Here is a 16,380-nt window from a genome sequence, read left to right as displayed (position 1 = left end):
AAATGGGTATACTTTGTTTGCACTTTCTGTTTGTATGCTGAGGGAGTGTTGATTTTCCTGATCCAGAAGATTAAAACTGGATCGTCAGTTTCCTAATGCCTTGCACCGAGAGAATATGTGTTGGCATCCATGTATGTGGTTGCATCTGTCACTCTTTTTTGACATGTGTTACACTTCTGACCTTTCTTTCCTCTGATAAGATGCACAGATGTTTTCTCTCTTGTTCACCTGACCACAGACAGGGAACGAGTTTGGCACATGGCGTCATATGCAGATCAGACAGTAAAGTCAGTGCAGACTGGCTCCAGTGTGTCAGCACAAGAGAAGTGCAGCACTTCATACTGCCGAGTCAGCCTCTAACAGCAGTCATTTACACAATGATTTAAAGGGTTATTACATTGCCTCCAGGAAAAAATAGAACTATCCCTGTGTTGTGCACTGTATTTCATCTGGGGAAGCTGCTTGTGATGAGGGACAGCATGTCAGTTAGAACTCTGATTGACAGGTTATGAAAGAATTGACAAATATGAGTTGATTCTGATAAAATCAGATAAAGCATGGAGTTAGAACATCAAATGAGCCAGAGCCCTTTTTATATAGAGAACATCTGCGCAAACTGTATTGACACACACCAAATGTGTGTTTTGCTTAAGATGCTTTGCTCTGTTTCTGTGATCCAAACATAAAGAGACTAAGAAAGAGACAAAGAAAGGCAGGTGATTAATCATAGCATCAGTTCACTTGTACGATATGACTTAATTCAAGACATACAGCAAAAATTTCATCAAAATATTGCACATGTTATAAGCAAATTGAAGAAAATGACAATATTTGCAGAATCCATTATAATAAGAGCAGTGTGACTACCAGTAGTACAAATAATAGTTTAGCATGTAACATGAGGTTTTATTTTTGCAAATTGTTAAAATGCCTTTATCCCATTTGTAATTCGGCTAAATTATTGCCTATTCTTACAGAATTAAACATATTTTTGCAGTATTTCAATTATGCAATTGTCTCCTCTGTTTATAAAAAGTCCACTATGAACCACCACCGTCAGCCACCACTATTTTTTCTTTATTTCTGGGCTTCCTAACGTTTGGTGTGATATTGCAGCAGTATAATGTAACAAAAAGACTGCTGTTTAGAGCTGCTCTCCAGGACCCACATTTTTACAGCTTATCATGTCTAAAAGTGAGCGTCAGGCCAGTCTGCTGCCTCTAGCCCACTTGGCAACCTGGTGGCTATTGCTCATCTGTCCCCAAGCCAGTGTGAGCACATCACCGATCTGGACCAGGATTAAAGGACCTAATACTAACAGCTGTGCTGAGATTAGCCATGTCAGTATTTACAGTTATTTTGTCAACCACTGCGCCGCACTCTCTACTAAAATAATGAAACGCTATATTTTAACTTATTTTATTTTACTTGGACCTCAGCTTTACATTCACTCTGAAATGCATTGCAAATATCTCCATCTTTAGGTAGAGATGGATGAAAAGATGCAGTATGATGGAGATTGGGACTACTATTGAGGCGAATGATGGTTGAGACTAATACTTGGGTACATGGATAAACAGAGTTGCAAGAAGTGTGTGTGTGTGTGTGTGTGTGTGTGTGTGTGTGTGTGTGTGTGTGTGTGTGTGTGTGTGTGTGTGTGTGTGTGTGTGACAGAGAGCAAGGTATGTCGTGTGTGATTGTGTTTGCACACACTTCCCTTTCTGTGTGCTAGTGTTTTTCTTCACCGGCAAGTCCATGAATATGCATGTATATGTTCACATGGGGAAAGACTTGCTCTCAGTAGAGACTGATCACCCCATGATGTGCCATCACTGGAAGATTGGACTGATTTTCCATACCTATCTGTCTATGGAAATGCCATATCTAAAATATGTATGCCATTTTCTAAAGTGGCAACACAGGCTTCCTTCTGATAGATAGTGCATTTTAATCTGCGTAGACACTTTATGTGATGAAAGAGATCCTGCGACGGTGCTGCAGAGCAGCAGGTCAGCGGCAGCAGGTCCGTTTGTATGTACAGGATCTGTGTTGGGTGGCCTTGGGTTTACCAGGGGTGTACATAGATGTGATTAACAGAGATTTGGGGTGAATAATCTTCTAAACCGCTCAGTGGAGCACTGGTGATGGGGGCTGGGGTGGAGATGGGAGAAGCTTAGGGCTCCTGAGACGTATAGCTAAACCCCTTCCTGCCTGGTGGAAGGTGACTTGTGCCTTTTGAATGTTTAACTAGAACCCCACCTATACATTAGCATCGTGGTTAACTGATCCTTGGCTTGCAGATTTAGTTCGACCAATAAGTAACAAGAAATTGCAGAGCGGAAGTTCAAACTTTTTTGTTTGCTACCTTCACATAGTTTGTCCAGTTTGTCCAAAAGAAAAGTGTATTTTTTAACTGTAAAATGTGCAACTCAGCAAACATTTTAGGGATCTAAAGAAGAATATTGTCCGATATATCATTATCAGATATTTCGTACTTTCAAATATATATATATATATATATCAGTGTGCCTTTAAAAAAATCTAGTAATTCAGATTTCATATTGATTCTTCTTGATACCAGTCTCTTGGTCCATGTAACATGGGGGTGGGGAATTATGTATTTTGTGTCTATGAATACCTCACCTCCAGAACGTCATGGGTTTTGGGTACCACACTGATATTTGAACATTTCAGTCCATTTTCTCATTTTGAGATCAAAGGTCAAATCAGTGCAAACAAAACATAACATATATTATCAGTTGATGTAGTAGCATGCCATTACCATTTTAATTAGTTTTCTTTTGTGCCGAATGTCACGACTAGTGGGGGTGCAGCGTCCTGCTTCGTAGCTCCAAGCATTTATTCAATGCATCCACACATATCTATATCCTATCCAAACATGCACATATTGTGGCCCATCTGTGTATGTACCCATGCAAAGAAGGATATAACCAGGATGCGGTGGTAAACACAGCTTAGTACCACCATCTCTGGTGGCCATCATGATATGTGTTTGATCATGCAATATGGTGCAGACGCACAGATTGTTTTGCTTTCTCAACATCAATTTCTTCCATTAGATCCCACAAAAGCCAACGCTATGGGGAAATGTGATATAGCCTATAGAGATTTATAGGAAAGGTGTAGGAAAAAAAATGATTGAGCCTGTTTAACCTTTAAAGGTCTGAGTGAGAATGCCTTTTGTTTTTTTTGTTTTTTTATCCTGTTCATTCCATTGTAATGATGTCGGTGATGACTCTGAAACACAGCAGCGTGCATAATTTCATTTAGAGAAGACGAGTGCATGTAAGAAAGCTCCTTCTCTCCGGGTGACCGCTGCTTTAGTGAAACAAGGCAGATAAAAGGATAGATTCTGATCCCTGACTCATTTCCCAGCTCAGACCACTTTGCAATATTGCTGTAAGGGTCTATGATATCCATAGTCTTTGAGGAGAAATAATGTGATCGTCTTTTATTTTATTTAGCTTGCATCCAGTTTTCCCACTCTTTATTCTTATATTCATACTGTGAGAGCCAGAGCATTGTTCTGGTGTATGAACATGGGTCAGATGTGCCTCCCAGCCCAATCCAGCTTGGAAAGGTTCCTTAAAATACTCAAGGAGACAGAAAAATAGGACATTATAACTAATGAGAGATTCAGCATCTTTAAATACAAAATCATGAACTATACTTGCATAATTTTATTATACAGAAATGTGCATCAGGATTCATAGTTGTAAGTAGATGCAAGATAGTAGTGGAAGCGGGCAGATTTACAAAGGTTAGTCTAAGAGATAGAGGAATGTGTTCTAGTGAAGAAATGCACAAAGACAGGAGTAATTAATTATAGATGTGGAAATGTGGTCTCGGGAATGCTGCTTCTGTAACTAGAGGCATGGCAAGTGGGAGATGAGGGAATGGAGATGGTGGAGGTGGAAGTTGGGGGGAGGGACTCTCCTCCTATACCATCCACAACTTCAATTTACATTACATGACAGGAGAATGGAGGTTAATTAAACATGACAATGGAAGGGCGTTTTTTGTTAACCCTTCATGGTGGTTGACTGACTCCTAACTCAAAGGCCAAAGAATGCATAATAAATGTTTCAGTCTACGCCAAGGTGTAAATTCCCATAAAATTATTTCACCGAAAGAGTTTTAAATGCGTAAAATGACCCCACATTTGGTGTGTGGTACAGATTGGGATAAGAAGGACAAAATAGAAGCCATACTCCGGTTTAAGACCAAAAATAAAGAGAACAATTCTAAAGGTAACACCAGGGTTTTATGGCAACTAAATTGTATCTAAAACTCAGCAAAATTGTGTTTTGCCGGAGGTGTGCCCACTTTTGCCTGTGCATCTATTTCTAACCTTTAAATTGATGGTAATTGGACTCGACACAAATGATGCCAAAAAAGCAAAGTCAAGCGGTGCTATATTTTCTTGCTGCCTGTTTATAATTTTGGACACTGCTGACTTTGGTTACCATGGAACACTGAAGCTGCCTTCGAGAAAACGCTTGAGATTGGGTTTCAAAAATGGAAATGAACTCTGGTCAAATTCGATCCATATGCTGTACCAATCGTTTGAATAAAACAAAGTACCCATATTTACATTTCAACAGTAATGCCAAATATTGTTACAAATGATGTCCTACATCTAAAACACTATTATAACGACATCCAATGTATGCATTCCTACCATTTAACTTTTGTGCCCTTTGTGCTTTTCTTCATAAGCACATTGTCTCGGCATCATAGCCTAAATAGATGCCAACAACATAAATGTTGTCTATATGCTGCATACCATATTCTTTCTGTGAAATGGGTCTTGCTTTACTCATGTTGTGTCCTGCTGATCCTAATACTAGATTATAATAGAGGTAATGTACATCTGTGCCGGACTCGTAGCCTCGGGAGACATTGTGTAAACGCTCCCCATCTCCCTGCTGTGCGCAGTCCTGACTGATTGCTGATGACTTTTTTAGGGCACAGACACACTAAGTTGTTTATTTATTTTTTAAAATCCCCGACGTAGATAGCTCTCTTGACTCTATATCCATCCTCCTCTCCCCGATTGTGTGTCCGCATATCTGTCTTGCATTCTGCATCTGTCTCATAAGCAGCGATGATATGTTGTGGTCATCAGCAAAGTTTGCAGTATGAGGACAGGGCAGCTGTTTTTTTTACGTCTGTTTGTTTATGCATGCATGCATGCATGCGCGCGCGTGTGTGTGTGTGTGTGTGTGTGTGTGTGTGTGTGTGTGTGTGTGTGTGTTATGCATGTGACAGATATGGGACATCCTTGACTGTCGTTGAGAAAGTGACACACCCCTACAGGCTATCGTGTTCAAAAAGAATCTTCAGCAATCTCCAAAACACAATTTAGCAGACCACTGTCATGAGAAATCATGCTGTTGTTTTGCATTTTGGACACTAGATCACTAACTGTATAAAGCTGTATACATATTTGTATGTTCATAAAAATAAAGAATACCACCTGATTGCTATTTAAAGATGCTATGTGGCGAGCTTTGTCCACATTCAGCACATAAATACTTTATTGCATCGGTGATTTGCAAATGGAAAAAAAGCCATCTGTTACACGCAACAACTCGCAAGGTGTTAGTGTCTTCATCTTTCCTCATATTAAATTCTGTTTCTTTTTGCCTCTGCAGTGTTGCCCTACAGTAGTACACCAACAACAGTTTACTTTTCGGTGGGGTTATATATTCCCTTGCTGGAACACCACCAGCTTGCACAGGCACACACGCACACGCACGCGCGCACACACACACACACACACACACACACACACACACACACACGCCCAAGCAAATAAGAGGATAGCTTCAAAGCAAACAAAATGCTGCATGAGTTAATTGGACTGTAAGTTTGTCACCCATAATCATCTGTCACACCTTGTTTATTTACCAGATTGTATTACGAAAGTGTAAGTGTCGTAGAGTAGAAGTGAAATTGTAATAATTTATGTTCAGAACTGACTCTTTTAGTGGAATGAATAGGTAAAAAATATTAGAAAATTCAGCTCCTTAATCACATCTCACTGGCTCCGGTTGTTCTTTTTTTTCACAAAGGCATGAACATTAATTGAAACACTGGGGGGAATTACGAATATGTTACACTACGTTTAAGTTTATCGTCGTCACAAATTTACATTGTATAGGTGAAATTGACTTTATAAGCCTTCAATTGTATTGACGTTGCATTATATAATGTATCTTTCAATATCTATACATTGGCAAAATACTGTAACGGACTCAGTGACATGTAATGGTTTACATGTTAATTGTTAGTTAGTAGTTAGAGAGGTCAGTGAATGTCACATAAACTGTGTTGCTGTATAACCTATCACTCAATGTAGCTAACGTTACCTATGAGCGTGCCTGTGATTGGCAGAACAAGTGAAGGGTTGCGGGCCGGAGAGAGAGTCTACGAGCGGGAGCAAACCTGAAGCTGCGAGGTTGCGAGGCTTTCAGTGTGTTTTCTGTTGTTTTGGCATAGGCTACGGCCAACAGTAGCCTGTTCTGTTGTTCTACAATAAAGCACCCAATAAGCAGACAACGTCCCGCAACTTTCTGACGCAGGGTCGCTACATTTGGTGTCAAAAGTAAAACTTTTCCTATCATTTCATGGCAACGCGGGTTAGCAGTGGAGAAGCTAAGTGGCTAACGCTCGTCAGCGGTGAAGAACATGTGGTCCGGGAGCCGTCTCGAGGTTAAACATGAAGAAGAAAGTGATGGACGAGAATGGGACGGCGCAGCCGAGTCCTGACGGACGACCGAGCACCGTGAGTGACTGAGCACACCGAAACACTTAGAGAAGCTGTTCCGTCCACCATAAAGACTCCCAGATAGGACGGTGAATCCATCTAGGAGGCTTTTCATGCACAATTTAAACTGTTAACCCATGCCAGTAGATGGTCGACTGAAATAACAGCTCTCCTGTTAGCAATGCGCCTCACGGGTGACGCTTTGTGAAGCCTGCTGCTGCTGAGTCCCAATGATATGAGTGATTATGATGCACTGATTAGGGCTCTAAAGCGACGATTTGGACAACGCTCTGAACTATGCAGTAGACAGCGACGGCCAAAGGAGCCGCCGAGGGAGCTCGCTTATGACATTGAGGGGCTTGTTCACCGCACCTACGCCCACATGCCCCCGTCCATCCAGAGCGAGCTAGCGAGGGACCATTTCCTCCAGGCCCTGCTGCCAGCTGACCTGCGCATCCAGACACTACTGGCTCACCTCAGGTCGCTCCACGAGGCTTTGGAGTCAGCTACGGAGAGAGAGATGCTGTGTGCTGGCACCGTGGGTGAGGGCAAAATTGCAGCGGGTTGGCCTCTGGATGTGTGGTGACACTAGCGTGACGAGGCGTTGGATCTCCACACGGGGAAGCCGGTACATGGACTGGACAGTCTGGTCCGACAGCACATTAAATGAGGAGAAGTGCTGACGCACATAGGCATTCATGTAAACCATCTGGCTTCGCGCACGGCGACGTTGTTGGTTAGCAGCGACAATATGAAGATGAACTAGATCTCATGGCATTTCATTCCACGCTGGGCCGAAGTGGTGGAACCACTGACCAACATTGAGACCTCTCAACCATGGCAAAAAAAACATAAATGTAACAAAGCAATGTTACTAACTCTTCCTGTTATGGCTCTGTGATGTCATAACACTCAGCAACTCTGTATCCTTGAAAAGAGACACTGCAGTGAATGCATGCAAGCTTAATGGATAGACAAGACATTAAGGGTAGACTACACAATACATCCGTTGTCTGATAAATGTACTTCAATGTTGATATTGTACATTTGAATGACGTGAGTAGCGTTTGCTCTGAGAAACATTCATCCAGATCTCAAGGGGGGTTTTTATGGACCTGACGGTGAAAAGGCTGTAATGAAAAAGAGTGCGAGCTGAAGAGGGTCTTAGGAAATCAGGATGCTGAGATGAAATATCTAAACATTTATGACAAACACGCAACCCCCCTTTCTTATAAATCATATGAGTCTCTGTACAGTTATTTGTATTCAGATACTTCCACCTTGTCCCATTATTATATCACCCATTGTGTCATTAAATGAAGCCCATTTACAAATCATTCTCCTTCTGATTTGATAAATGAAACTGGTGAGTGAGTGAGCCCGCTGAATGGCTTGTTTGAATAATTGAGTAGTACTCAATCAGACAACATTAGGCAGCGGTGGTGGCCCCTCCATCTGAAATAATTACCACCCGACAACAGACTACACACGGGCGCTGCCTCCACAGGGACTCCACATTTGAGACCAGTAGATTAGAATCACACCACCCCCCACGTCTACCACACATCTCACATGCCTTGACGAACACCACCTGCATAAACCTGCAGAGGCCTCTCGGTGAGAACAGGAGAGGAAAGGGGACACACAAAACAGTGTTCTGGGTGTGGGATAGCTGCCACGGAAGTGAGGTAATGCTGACGTTCAGGATGGAATATATCAAAGCCACAGAACCAACAGTATTTATGTATTTGGACCAAGCCCCACCCCCTTGCTTGTCAAATTCGCAGTAGCCATTACCAAGAGATTGTATACAGTTAGTCACTTTCAATTTATTTCGACATGATTTATTATGTACACCATCAATCATGAAACAAATGAAAACCCTATTTTAGTAATCTTGGGATGAAATTGGAAATATCCCTGAAATTGTAAAACGTAAAGGAGAAATGAAGATGTTTGGGACTTTTAAATGAGAAATATATAATTGAAATGACTAAGACCTTGAACACTGCAGATAACATACTAGCATGTATTTGCCTCTTTTGTTAGGATAGTGTTTTTAGATTTAAGTCACAGTCATCGTCACCTTAGGACTATTTCTTCCTCTCCTTCACACCTCACATTTTTTTAAACACACATTAACATACACTTTAACTTAAACACACGTCACTTTGACATACAAGTCATTTTAACATACACTTTAGCATTCCATCTTTATCTTTACCTTAAACTTAATCTAATCCACATTGCACTGTTGTTGTCGTTGACTGTTGATTGTTGTTTGTCTCATCTTACGTCTTATGCCTAATGTTCCACCTCCCGCCAAGGAAAATTCCTCGTTTGTGAAAACATTCCTGGTAAATAAACTGTTTCTGTTCCTGATTCTGGTTACTGTACACACACTCTATTGTTCCGGTTAAATCATCTGCGAAATGTAGTATGACAAAATGTCCGTTATCTGTCTTACTTTTGTATAATTGGGTTTGCACTTGTCTTAAGTTATCCAGTTTTTCCTCTGCGTGTCTGGGTTTCACAGTCTCTTGAGACAAGCTTTGCTACAGAAACAGCTTCAATGTGACAACACAGGAAGAGTAAGGTAGTTGTGTGACTGGATGAATGTTTTCTGCATGGAGTTAGTCACTAAGCGTATCGTCCATATGTCTGTGCCAAGGTACTGTCTGCAACTGAGCCTCATTTACTCCCCGGCTGGATGTGATTGACAGATGGGCCGAAGGGCCTTTGGCTCCTTCCTGATTTTCTTTTCCACTAGAGGTGTCCTCTGGGACTTGGAATTCATGCTACAGTATATCAGCCGAACAGCTTATGGCTGTAATGAGGATGAAAAGCAAACTGAACATCGAGCCAGTGTCTCCATTCTGTGCTGCTCTTGAGTTAAACAAAATATCCTTTTGTTTTTGTCATGTAGCATGTTTTTATAATTTGTATTAGACCTTTTTTTGGGAAAACCAGTCACAACACTGTCTTGTACTCCCATTTAAATAGTTGGTGTCCATAAATTAGATACTCAAAACTTTAAAATTAATACTATAATTAGGTTTACTTCTTTTTTTTAGTCACTCATATCTAAAATTCAGAATTACACTGAAAGGCTAATGTTTAATCAAGAGATGTTTTCTTTGACACATCTTTTTCTCCTTTACTAGTATTTTCTTTTATTGTTCAGTGTGTTTTAAATGTTGTCACACAGGGCACTTTTTATTTCAAATTGGCCTTCAGTAAGGCGTTTCACAAAAATAACATGTCATAAGGCATTAATGCAAAGCAACGCAACTCATTTCAGGATCCAAATCGCAATCTCTATTTTTAAACCAAATTCCAGTGATGGCTTACAGTACACTCACTCCTGCAGCTACTTAAAGCAGACACTTTTGAATTGATATTTGGGAAAACAGTTGTGACAAAATAGAGAATATTAAAGCTGTAACCTTTTAACTTAGCAGCAGATAGCTCATAGCTAGTATGGCATTGCTTGACAATTCTTGATGTTCTCGCTCCTTTGAACACACAAACTCAAGTACAGACAGCCCTGCTATTGATAAATTGAAACGGTTGTCCAACAGTGGAAGGATGCGGAAAAAAGTGCTCATAAATGGAATTCTAATGAGCTAAAGGTGTGTACGTTCAACATAAAAAATAGCTATTTTTGCATATTTTGCCAACTGTATTTAAAGTAGCTGTCATAAATTCAGGCTTTTTTTAGTATTATAGAATTGCTGATCCTTTTGTAGCAACTACTGATTCCTCTACACAAAAATATGTTAGACTTTAAAAGAAACAGTAACAATTGCTGCTCTTGATGAGATATTCTGAAACCATTTCCCCCTGGACCTTCAATTGATTCAGTCAATATCCCTGGCCATGGATGCTTCCAATTTGTACAGAAGGTGGTTCAGCCTCTCCTCGAATAACCAGGGTTTGGCCCTGTGTCTGCTACAAGTACAGAACCATCTCCAAAGGGCTGTTTTTATCCAAGGTTTCAGGAAGAAAAAAAATCTCAGCCAAACTAGTATATTATATAAATCAAAGTAATAACTTAGCAAAGTGGATCTTTTAGAGCCCAAAGTGCATCCATTGATACTTAGATTGTATTTATTATTTGATGGCATTTATAAGATTATGTTGCAAAATTCTCTGAGGCTATTCCGAGTTCCTATAGGATTTATTTGAATGATTTGGTGACCCTCTGACATTCCTTCTTGCACAATCATCAGGCTAATAGCTATATAATGTACCACTGATTCTGTACTCGTACACAATAAACTTAATGGACTGAGCTCATTCACACTCCCCAGAGGATCAACCTGTTTTGGTACGGACTCCCTAAAGTTTTCTTTTAGCACAAGCTTCAGGTCAAATTGTCCACCTGCCTTGTTCAACATGTCCATTGAAGCCACCACCTTTTGGGTTGACAAAACAGAAAGCACTTGTGAATAATTGTTTTTTATGAACAGTATCAGTTGTTCTATCCAACACCTTTCCTATGTGGGATGTAAAGCTATTTGCATTAGGAAGCTGCTCTAGAGCTGCAGAAATGCAGTGTTGACTTATAGACCTCCCTTTTTGGGTTACCTTTACTTTGCTTTTATGTGTCTTGCTTTTCTGCTAGGTGTCTTTCCCATATTGTTCTGTTAATCCTACCCGGCTTTACACACTATTGCATTTAGCAACTAAGATCAAAGAAGGGCCTGTGCTCTTATCCTCGGGGATAACTGTTGTATTATTAAGTACAGAGATGGCAGAGGGTACTGTGAGGCAGTCTACTCGATTGTATTATCTTTTGACTCTCACATTAGAAAAAAGATGGTAGAGGTCAGTAAGCGCGAGACAGCTTGGTCTTAGAGCAACTTTCTGTTTCACATAATACAATCTCAATTAACTTTAAACTGATCAACTGTATAAGCCACTGTTACAGTTAGAATAACAACCTCTGCTCCATCTTGTCCTGTAGTGCTACGGGACGACTTCAGGCAGAACCCACAGGATGTTGTGGTGGCGGTCGGGGAGACTGCCAGTCTTGAGTGTCAGGCTCCACGTGGTCATCCTGAACCCACCACCTTCTGGAGGAAAGATAAAGCTCGCCTTGACCTCAAAGATGACAGGATCACGGTGGGTAACTCATCAGGGAACATCTTTTACAAGACCATTATACTCTGAATCACATGCTCAATGATTCCCTGATTCAATGATTCAGATTTACCTAAAACCGTTACCATGGAAAGCACTCCTCATTTAAATGGTCCATTGTAATTTCATGCTTTTTTTGTTGTCAGATTCGTGGAGGAAAGCTAACCATCTCAAATACCAAGAAGAGTGATGTGGGGATATATGTGTGTGTGGCGGCCAACATGGTTGGGGAGAGAGAGAGTGAAAAAGCTCAGCTTTCAGTGTTTGGTAAGAGGTCTCACATACACTCTTTGTCTGTTTTAAAAAGCAATAAAGCATGATTTTATTTAAAGTATTCAGTATTTTTTTAACACTTGCATATACAGTATTTACCACTATGTCAAAAGGATATTTACCATCCATGTCATGTGCACTGCCCACATCCAGAAAGACCAGTGTTTGTGGAACGGCCTGTGAACCAGGTGGTCCTAGTTGACGAGACTGTAGAGTTCAGGTGTCAGGTTCATGGTGACCCACCTCCGACACTGCGCTGGAAGAAGGAGGACGTGGACATTCCCCGCGGCAGGTGTGGGATGTGTGTGAATGTGTGTTGCGTCTGTAAATGCATTCATGTTTGTGTATATAAATGACAATAATAGTCATAATAAATCAATGTGATGCACAGCTAATGAATCCTACTTAAGAAAGAAAACATTTCATTATTTGCTGTTAACTACCAGATGAAAGCATGTGCATTTGACTAATTCTCACTTTCAAGTTCTGCACTTTATGTGTGTGAATATGACACAAAATAAAACATGCAGAGATTGAAGAGCTTATGTAGAATTGAAAATCCTTCAATACAGTAGCCCTACAAGGAATAGTACCTCTGTGAAGTCTGTGATGTCCACTCAGTCGGAAAGGTGTTGATTCATTTCTGTGGTCATTTCTTTGATAGTTTGTGATGCTGTTGTAATGGATTGCATCATATTCAAAGTTGTTCCTGTGGTTTGGGTTCACCCTTGTGTACCCACATCATAAGCACATATTAATTGCCCTGCAATCCCATTAGAGCGCTTATTTTTTAAGTCATTATCAGCCTGTCATGTGGGTCTTAATAGTTATTGCTCAGCGCTTTATAGTTTTAATTACAAAATGTCTCATTATGCAATCTGGCCATCCATCAAAACCTTTTCATTCATTTGATAGTTCTGAGTATAAGTTTAAAACCCCTTTTCTTCTTTTCTTTTAATATTATAAAATGATTAACATGACATTCAAAACATGCTTAAGGCTGCAAAAGAGGACGACAAAATGAGATTCAGCTGGACTTTAAATGTTTTTACAACTAAATTGACTTGAGCAATAAATCCAAGTTCTGTAACAAATAAAAAAAGTAAAATTAAAAAAAAGTGTTTGGTACAGTTTGCTACCTGTACCAAACACTTATATTATCTAATTTTGAGAAACCTGATTAAGATGCATACAGAACGTCATATTAAATCATATTAGTTACAATAATTGGTGCTATACTTTTGCAGTGCATTTTCATATAATCTTTTCTTGCTGGTTTGATCGTCAGCCGTTTTCTTCCGTGTTGATTTTTGATCGATGGAAAATGTGTCAACTAAAACCAATTATGTATGTATAATTAACTATATAATAATGTTACAGTAATCAATTGCTAATTAATTAAACATTAGTGGCAATCACTACTAGAATTGCTATCAAGCATCAAATAAATCAAATACAAAAATATCACGTAAACAGAATAAAACCTAAACATGGACCCTGTAATGTTCAACCTAGTGAGCCAACTATGTTAAATTGATGATTCATAAAAAGAGAAAGAGTCACTCGTGCAACAGGTTTAACGAACACTTGTTACAAGCCGTGACTGCTGTATGAAGACAGTACGGCTCTCTCTGGTGTGTCAGAATATCTTGTGAGGTGGAACCACTTCCTGTCCCTCTGTCTGGAAGTCTGTCTGCCCACCTGTGCCGTGCCCTCTACCTCAGCACCCCTTGACTCTAGAAACATGTCCTACTTACAGACCTGCCTCGCCTCACTTCCCTCCTTCCACTGCTTTCATTCTCTTTGTAAACCCTTCAGCCTCCTGGGGAGGCTGTATCTGGGTCAGAGATGTGCTGTGAATGGAGTCCTCAGCAGACTCTGGACAGACCCCGCAACCTCCATCGATATTCTGCCCACACCCTTTGGAACATCTATTTCAAATGTGACTTTTTCTCACCCCTTGTGCCATTTATCTGCCTGACTTGTCTCCCATCTTGGAATCAGTATGGCTGGCTAGACAATTTCACAGGATCTCTAACGCCAAAAGGCCCCCCAGAGAGGGAGTGCCAAACTCCTTGCTCTTCTACTCTTTCCCTTTGTAGCCCCTCTGAGGAGCTTACTTAAACTCTGTTAGCTGAGATGCTTCCTCCACTCTAACTGCACTACTGCTGCCTTGCAGTATGCTGCACTGTTGGATGCACACTGATGTAAGGAACACATCTATAAATTAGTAATTTCTTACTGCTCGGCTCATTCATCAAATTCAGTTTGTCAGACTTTGCCACTCCCTTACTCCCAGACTGTTTGTCTATCTCTCTTTCTGTCTCCTTCTCCCTCTCTTTTGCTTGCTCTCTCCCACACAGATGCACTCTCTCTCTCTCACACACACCCACACACACACACACACACACACACACACACACACATAGTATAGCATACTGCACAGCCCACACCGCAGTGGGTGGCTCGTCTTATAAATATTGAAATAGCGGAACAGTCAGGGTTCCAGCTGAAAGCACCTTTCATTTTGCCATGCCTTCATCTCAGCATAATTGCTCCCCTTTTTTCTGCTTCTGTGGCAGAGTGTGTGCAGCAGGGAGTCTTTAATTGTCTAAAAAAGTCTTTCTGTATTCTATCAAAATGACACAACCTAAATAAAAGCTTCCATCTAAAACACCACACAAGTTTACGCAAGCTTGATTAAATTTTAGTGTTCCTTGATTGTATTTATTCTATTTAAATGTTCATGTTTATATGCGTAAATTGTCATTGGTCTTCGATGAAATTGACCTGTGATCTTGATGTCACTGTCTCCAGGTATGATATCAGATATGAAAAAGAGGACTTCCTGCTGAGGATAAAGAAAGCAACAGTCAGTGATCAGGGAACCTTCACCTGTGTTGCAGAGAACCGTGTGGGCAAACTGGAGGCCTCTGCCTACCTGACTATCAGAGGTGGGTAACTGCTTGTGGACTCACTTGAAGCAAAGCTCATAACCCATCCGTGATATTTTTTTGTGTCTCCCAAAGCAGGCCACAGGACAATCAGTCCTTTATTGCCCACTTTACGAGCATTATTGCCCCCCTGCTGAAAGGCTGGGCCTGGCCACAGCTTTTCTTTCATATAAAGAGGCTGATGTAGTTGATTGCTCCAGATCTCCAGCTAGGCTCCAGATATGAACAATCTAACCAGCTTTAAGTGAACTGTTAGAACTTCACCTGGGGGGCTCATTCTCCACCCAGCACAACTACTCCATACTTACTTACACCATAACAGTGTAAGGAATATATTTCATAGTAAAGGTTGATATTGCAACAATTAAAAATAATATATTTCCATTTGGCAAATCAAGCTTTCTGCTCGTTACATTGGCACTATTAGACCCTGAAATCATTGTTGGTACAATTTAAGATCAAAGATAGATGGATAGAAGTAACATTTGAATTGCAACCAACCCATAAAATATTGCTATCACATGGTACTACATGCATCATAATACACACTGTATTACACCATACCAATAACTTTTCATTCCGTCTGTATTACTTTATACTTTTTGTATTGATTATTGTTGTTTGTTCCTATAAGTCAGGCATGACTCATGTATAACCAGAACAGATGTCACAACCCAATCTTAAGATTGTGGCTGGAAACAAACAAGGCATATTTTGACCGATAAATGCCTTATGTCAAGGTAGATTTGTGCTAGGCTGTAATGGTATTTTACATGTGAGTTAACACAGACCATATAAAAGCTGCACTAAAACAGTGAACACTAGTCTGAATATTTTCAGAACGACAAGAACAAAGAAGGAATTATCAATGTAATGATTAAAATAAAATAATCATAAACACCTTGTATGCCCATGTGCTTATATTTGCACTCGTTTTTTAACTACTTGTACTAATAAAGTTAATACTGGGCAAAAGTAATACACGACTGACTGTCAGCAAGATGTCATTGATTTGAATTGTATAATAATTGTATTTAGCTATTCAGTCAATTCAATGTGTTCCAAGCCTGTCCTTGTCAGAGGTCTGTTTCACTTACAGTTAACAGATCTTTTTGTATATCAAGTTTCTCATGTGTGAATGTGCTCTTCAGGTGACATGGTTTTCAGAAAAAATGTTTAGCCAGTGTTTTTTTTTGGCAATGGTTACCCTTCTCT

General features: G+C 40.3%; 1 protein-coding gene across 3 annotated transcripts in view; it reads left to right on the top strand.

Annotated features, from left to right (window-relative positions):
* The window catches only part of LOC137802228 (roundabout homolog 2-like), an 81,962-nt gene that overhangs the window by 36,946 nt on the left and 28,636 nt on the right, over positions 1-16,380 (top strand). For 2 of the 3 annotated variants that reach the window (XM_068599935.1, XM_068599934.1), the window contains exons 3-6: positions 11,763-11,920; positions 12,085-12,205; positions 12,365-12,503; positions 15,029-15,165. In XM_068599935.1, the coding sequence (XP_068456036.1) occupies positions 11,763-11,920; positions 12,085-12,205; positions 12,365-12,503; positions 15,029-15,165 (555 nt within the window). Of the gene's footprint in view, positions 1-6,693; positions 6,812-11,762; positions 11,921-12,084; positions 12,206-12,364; positions 12,504-15,028; positions 15,166-16,380 lie in introns of those variants that run through there. The other variant, XM_068599936.1, reaches the window with a different exon arrangement.

Source organism: Clinocottus analis, unplaced genomic scaffold (assembly GCF_023055335.1).
Source record: "Clinocottus analis isolate CAN_PGR_092001 unplaced genomic scaffold, fCliAna1.0.p SCAF_5, whole genome shotgun sequence".
Taxonomy (NCBI): domain Eukaryota; kingdom Metazoa; phylum Chordata; class Actinopteri; order Perciformes; family Cottidae; genus Clinocottus; species Clinocottus analis.
The sequence above is the reverse complement of the archived record's forward strand: the minus strand, read 5'-3'. Positions and strand labels throughout refer to the sequence as shown.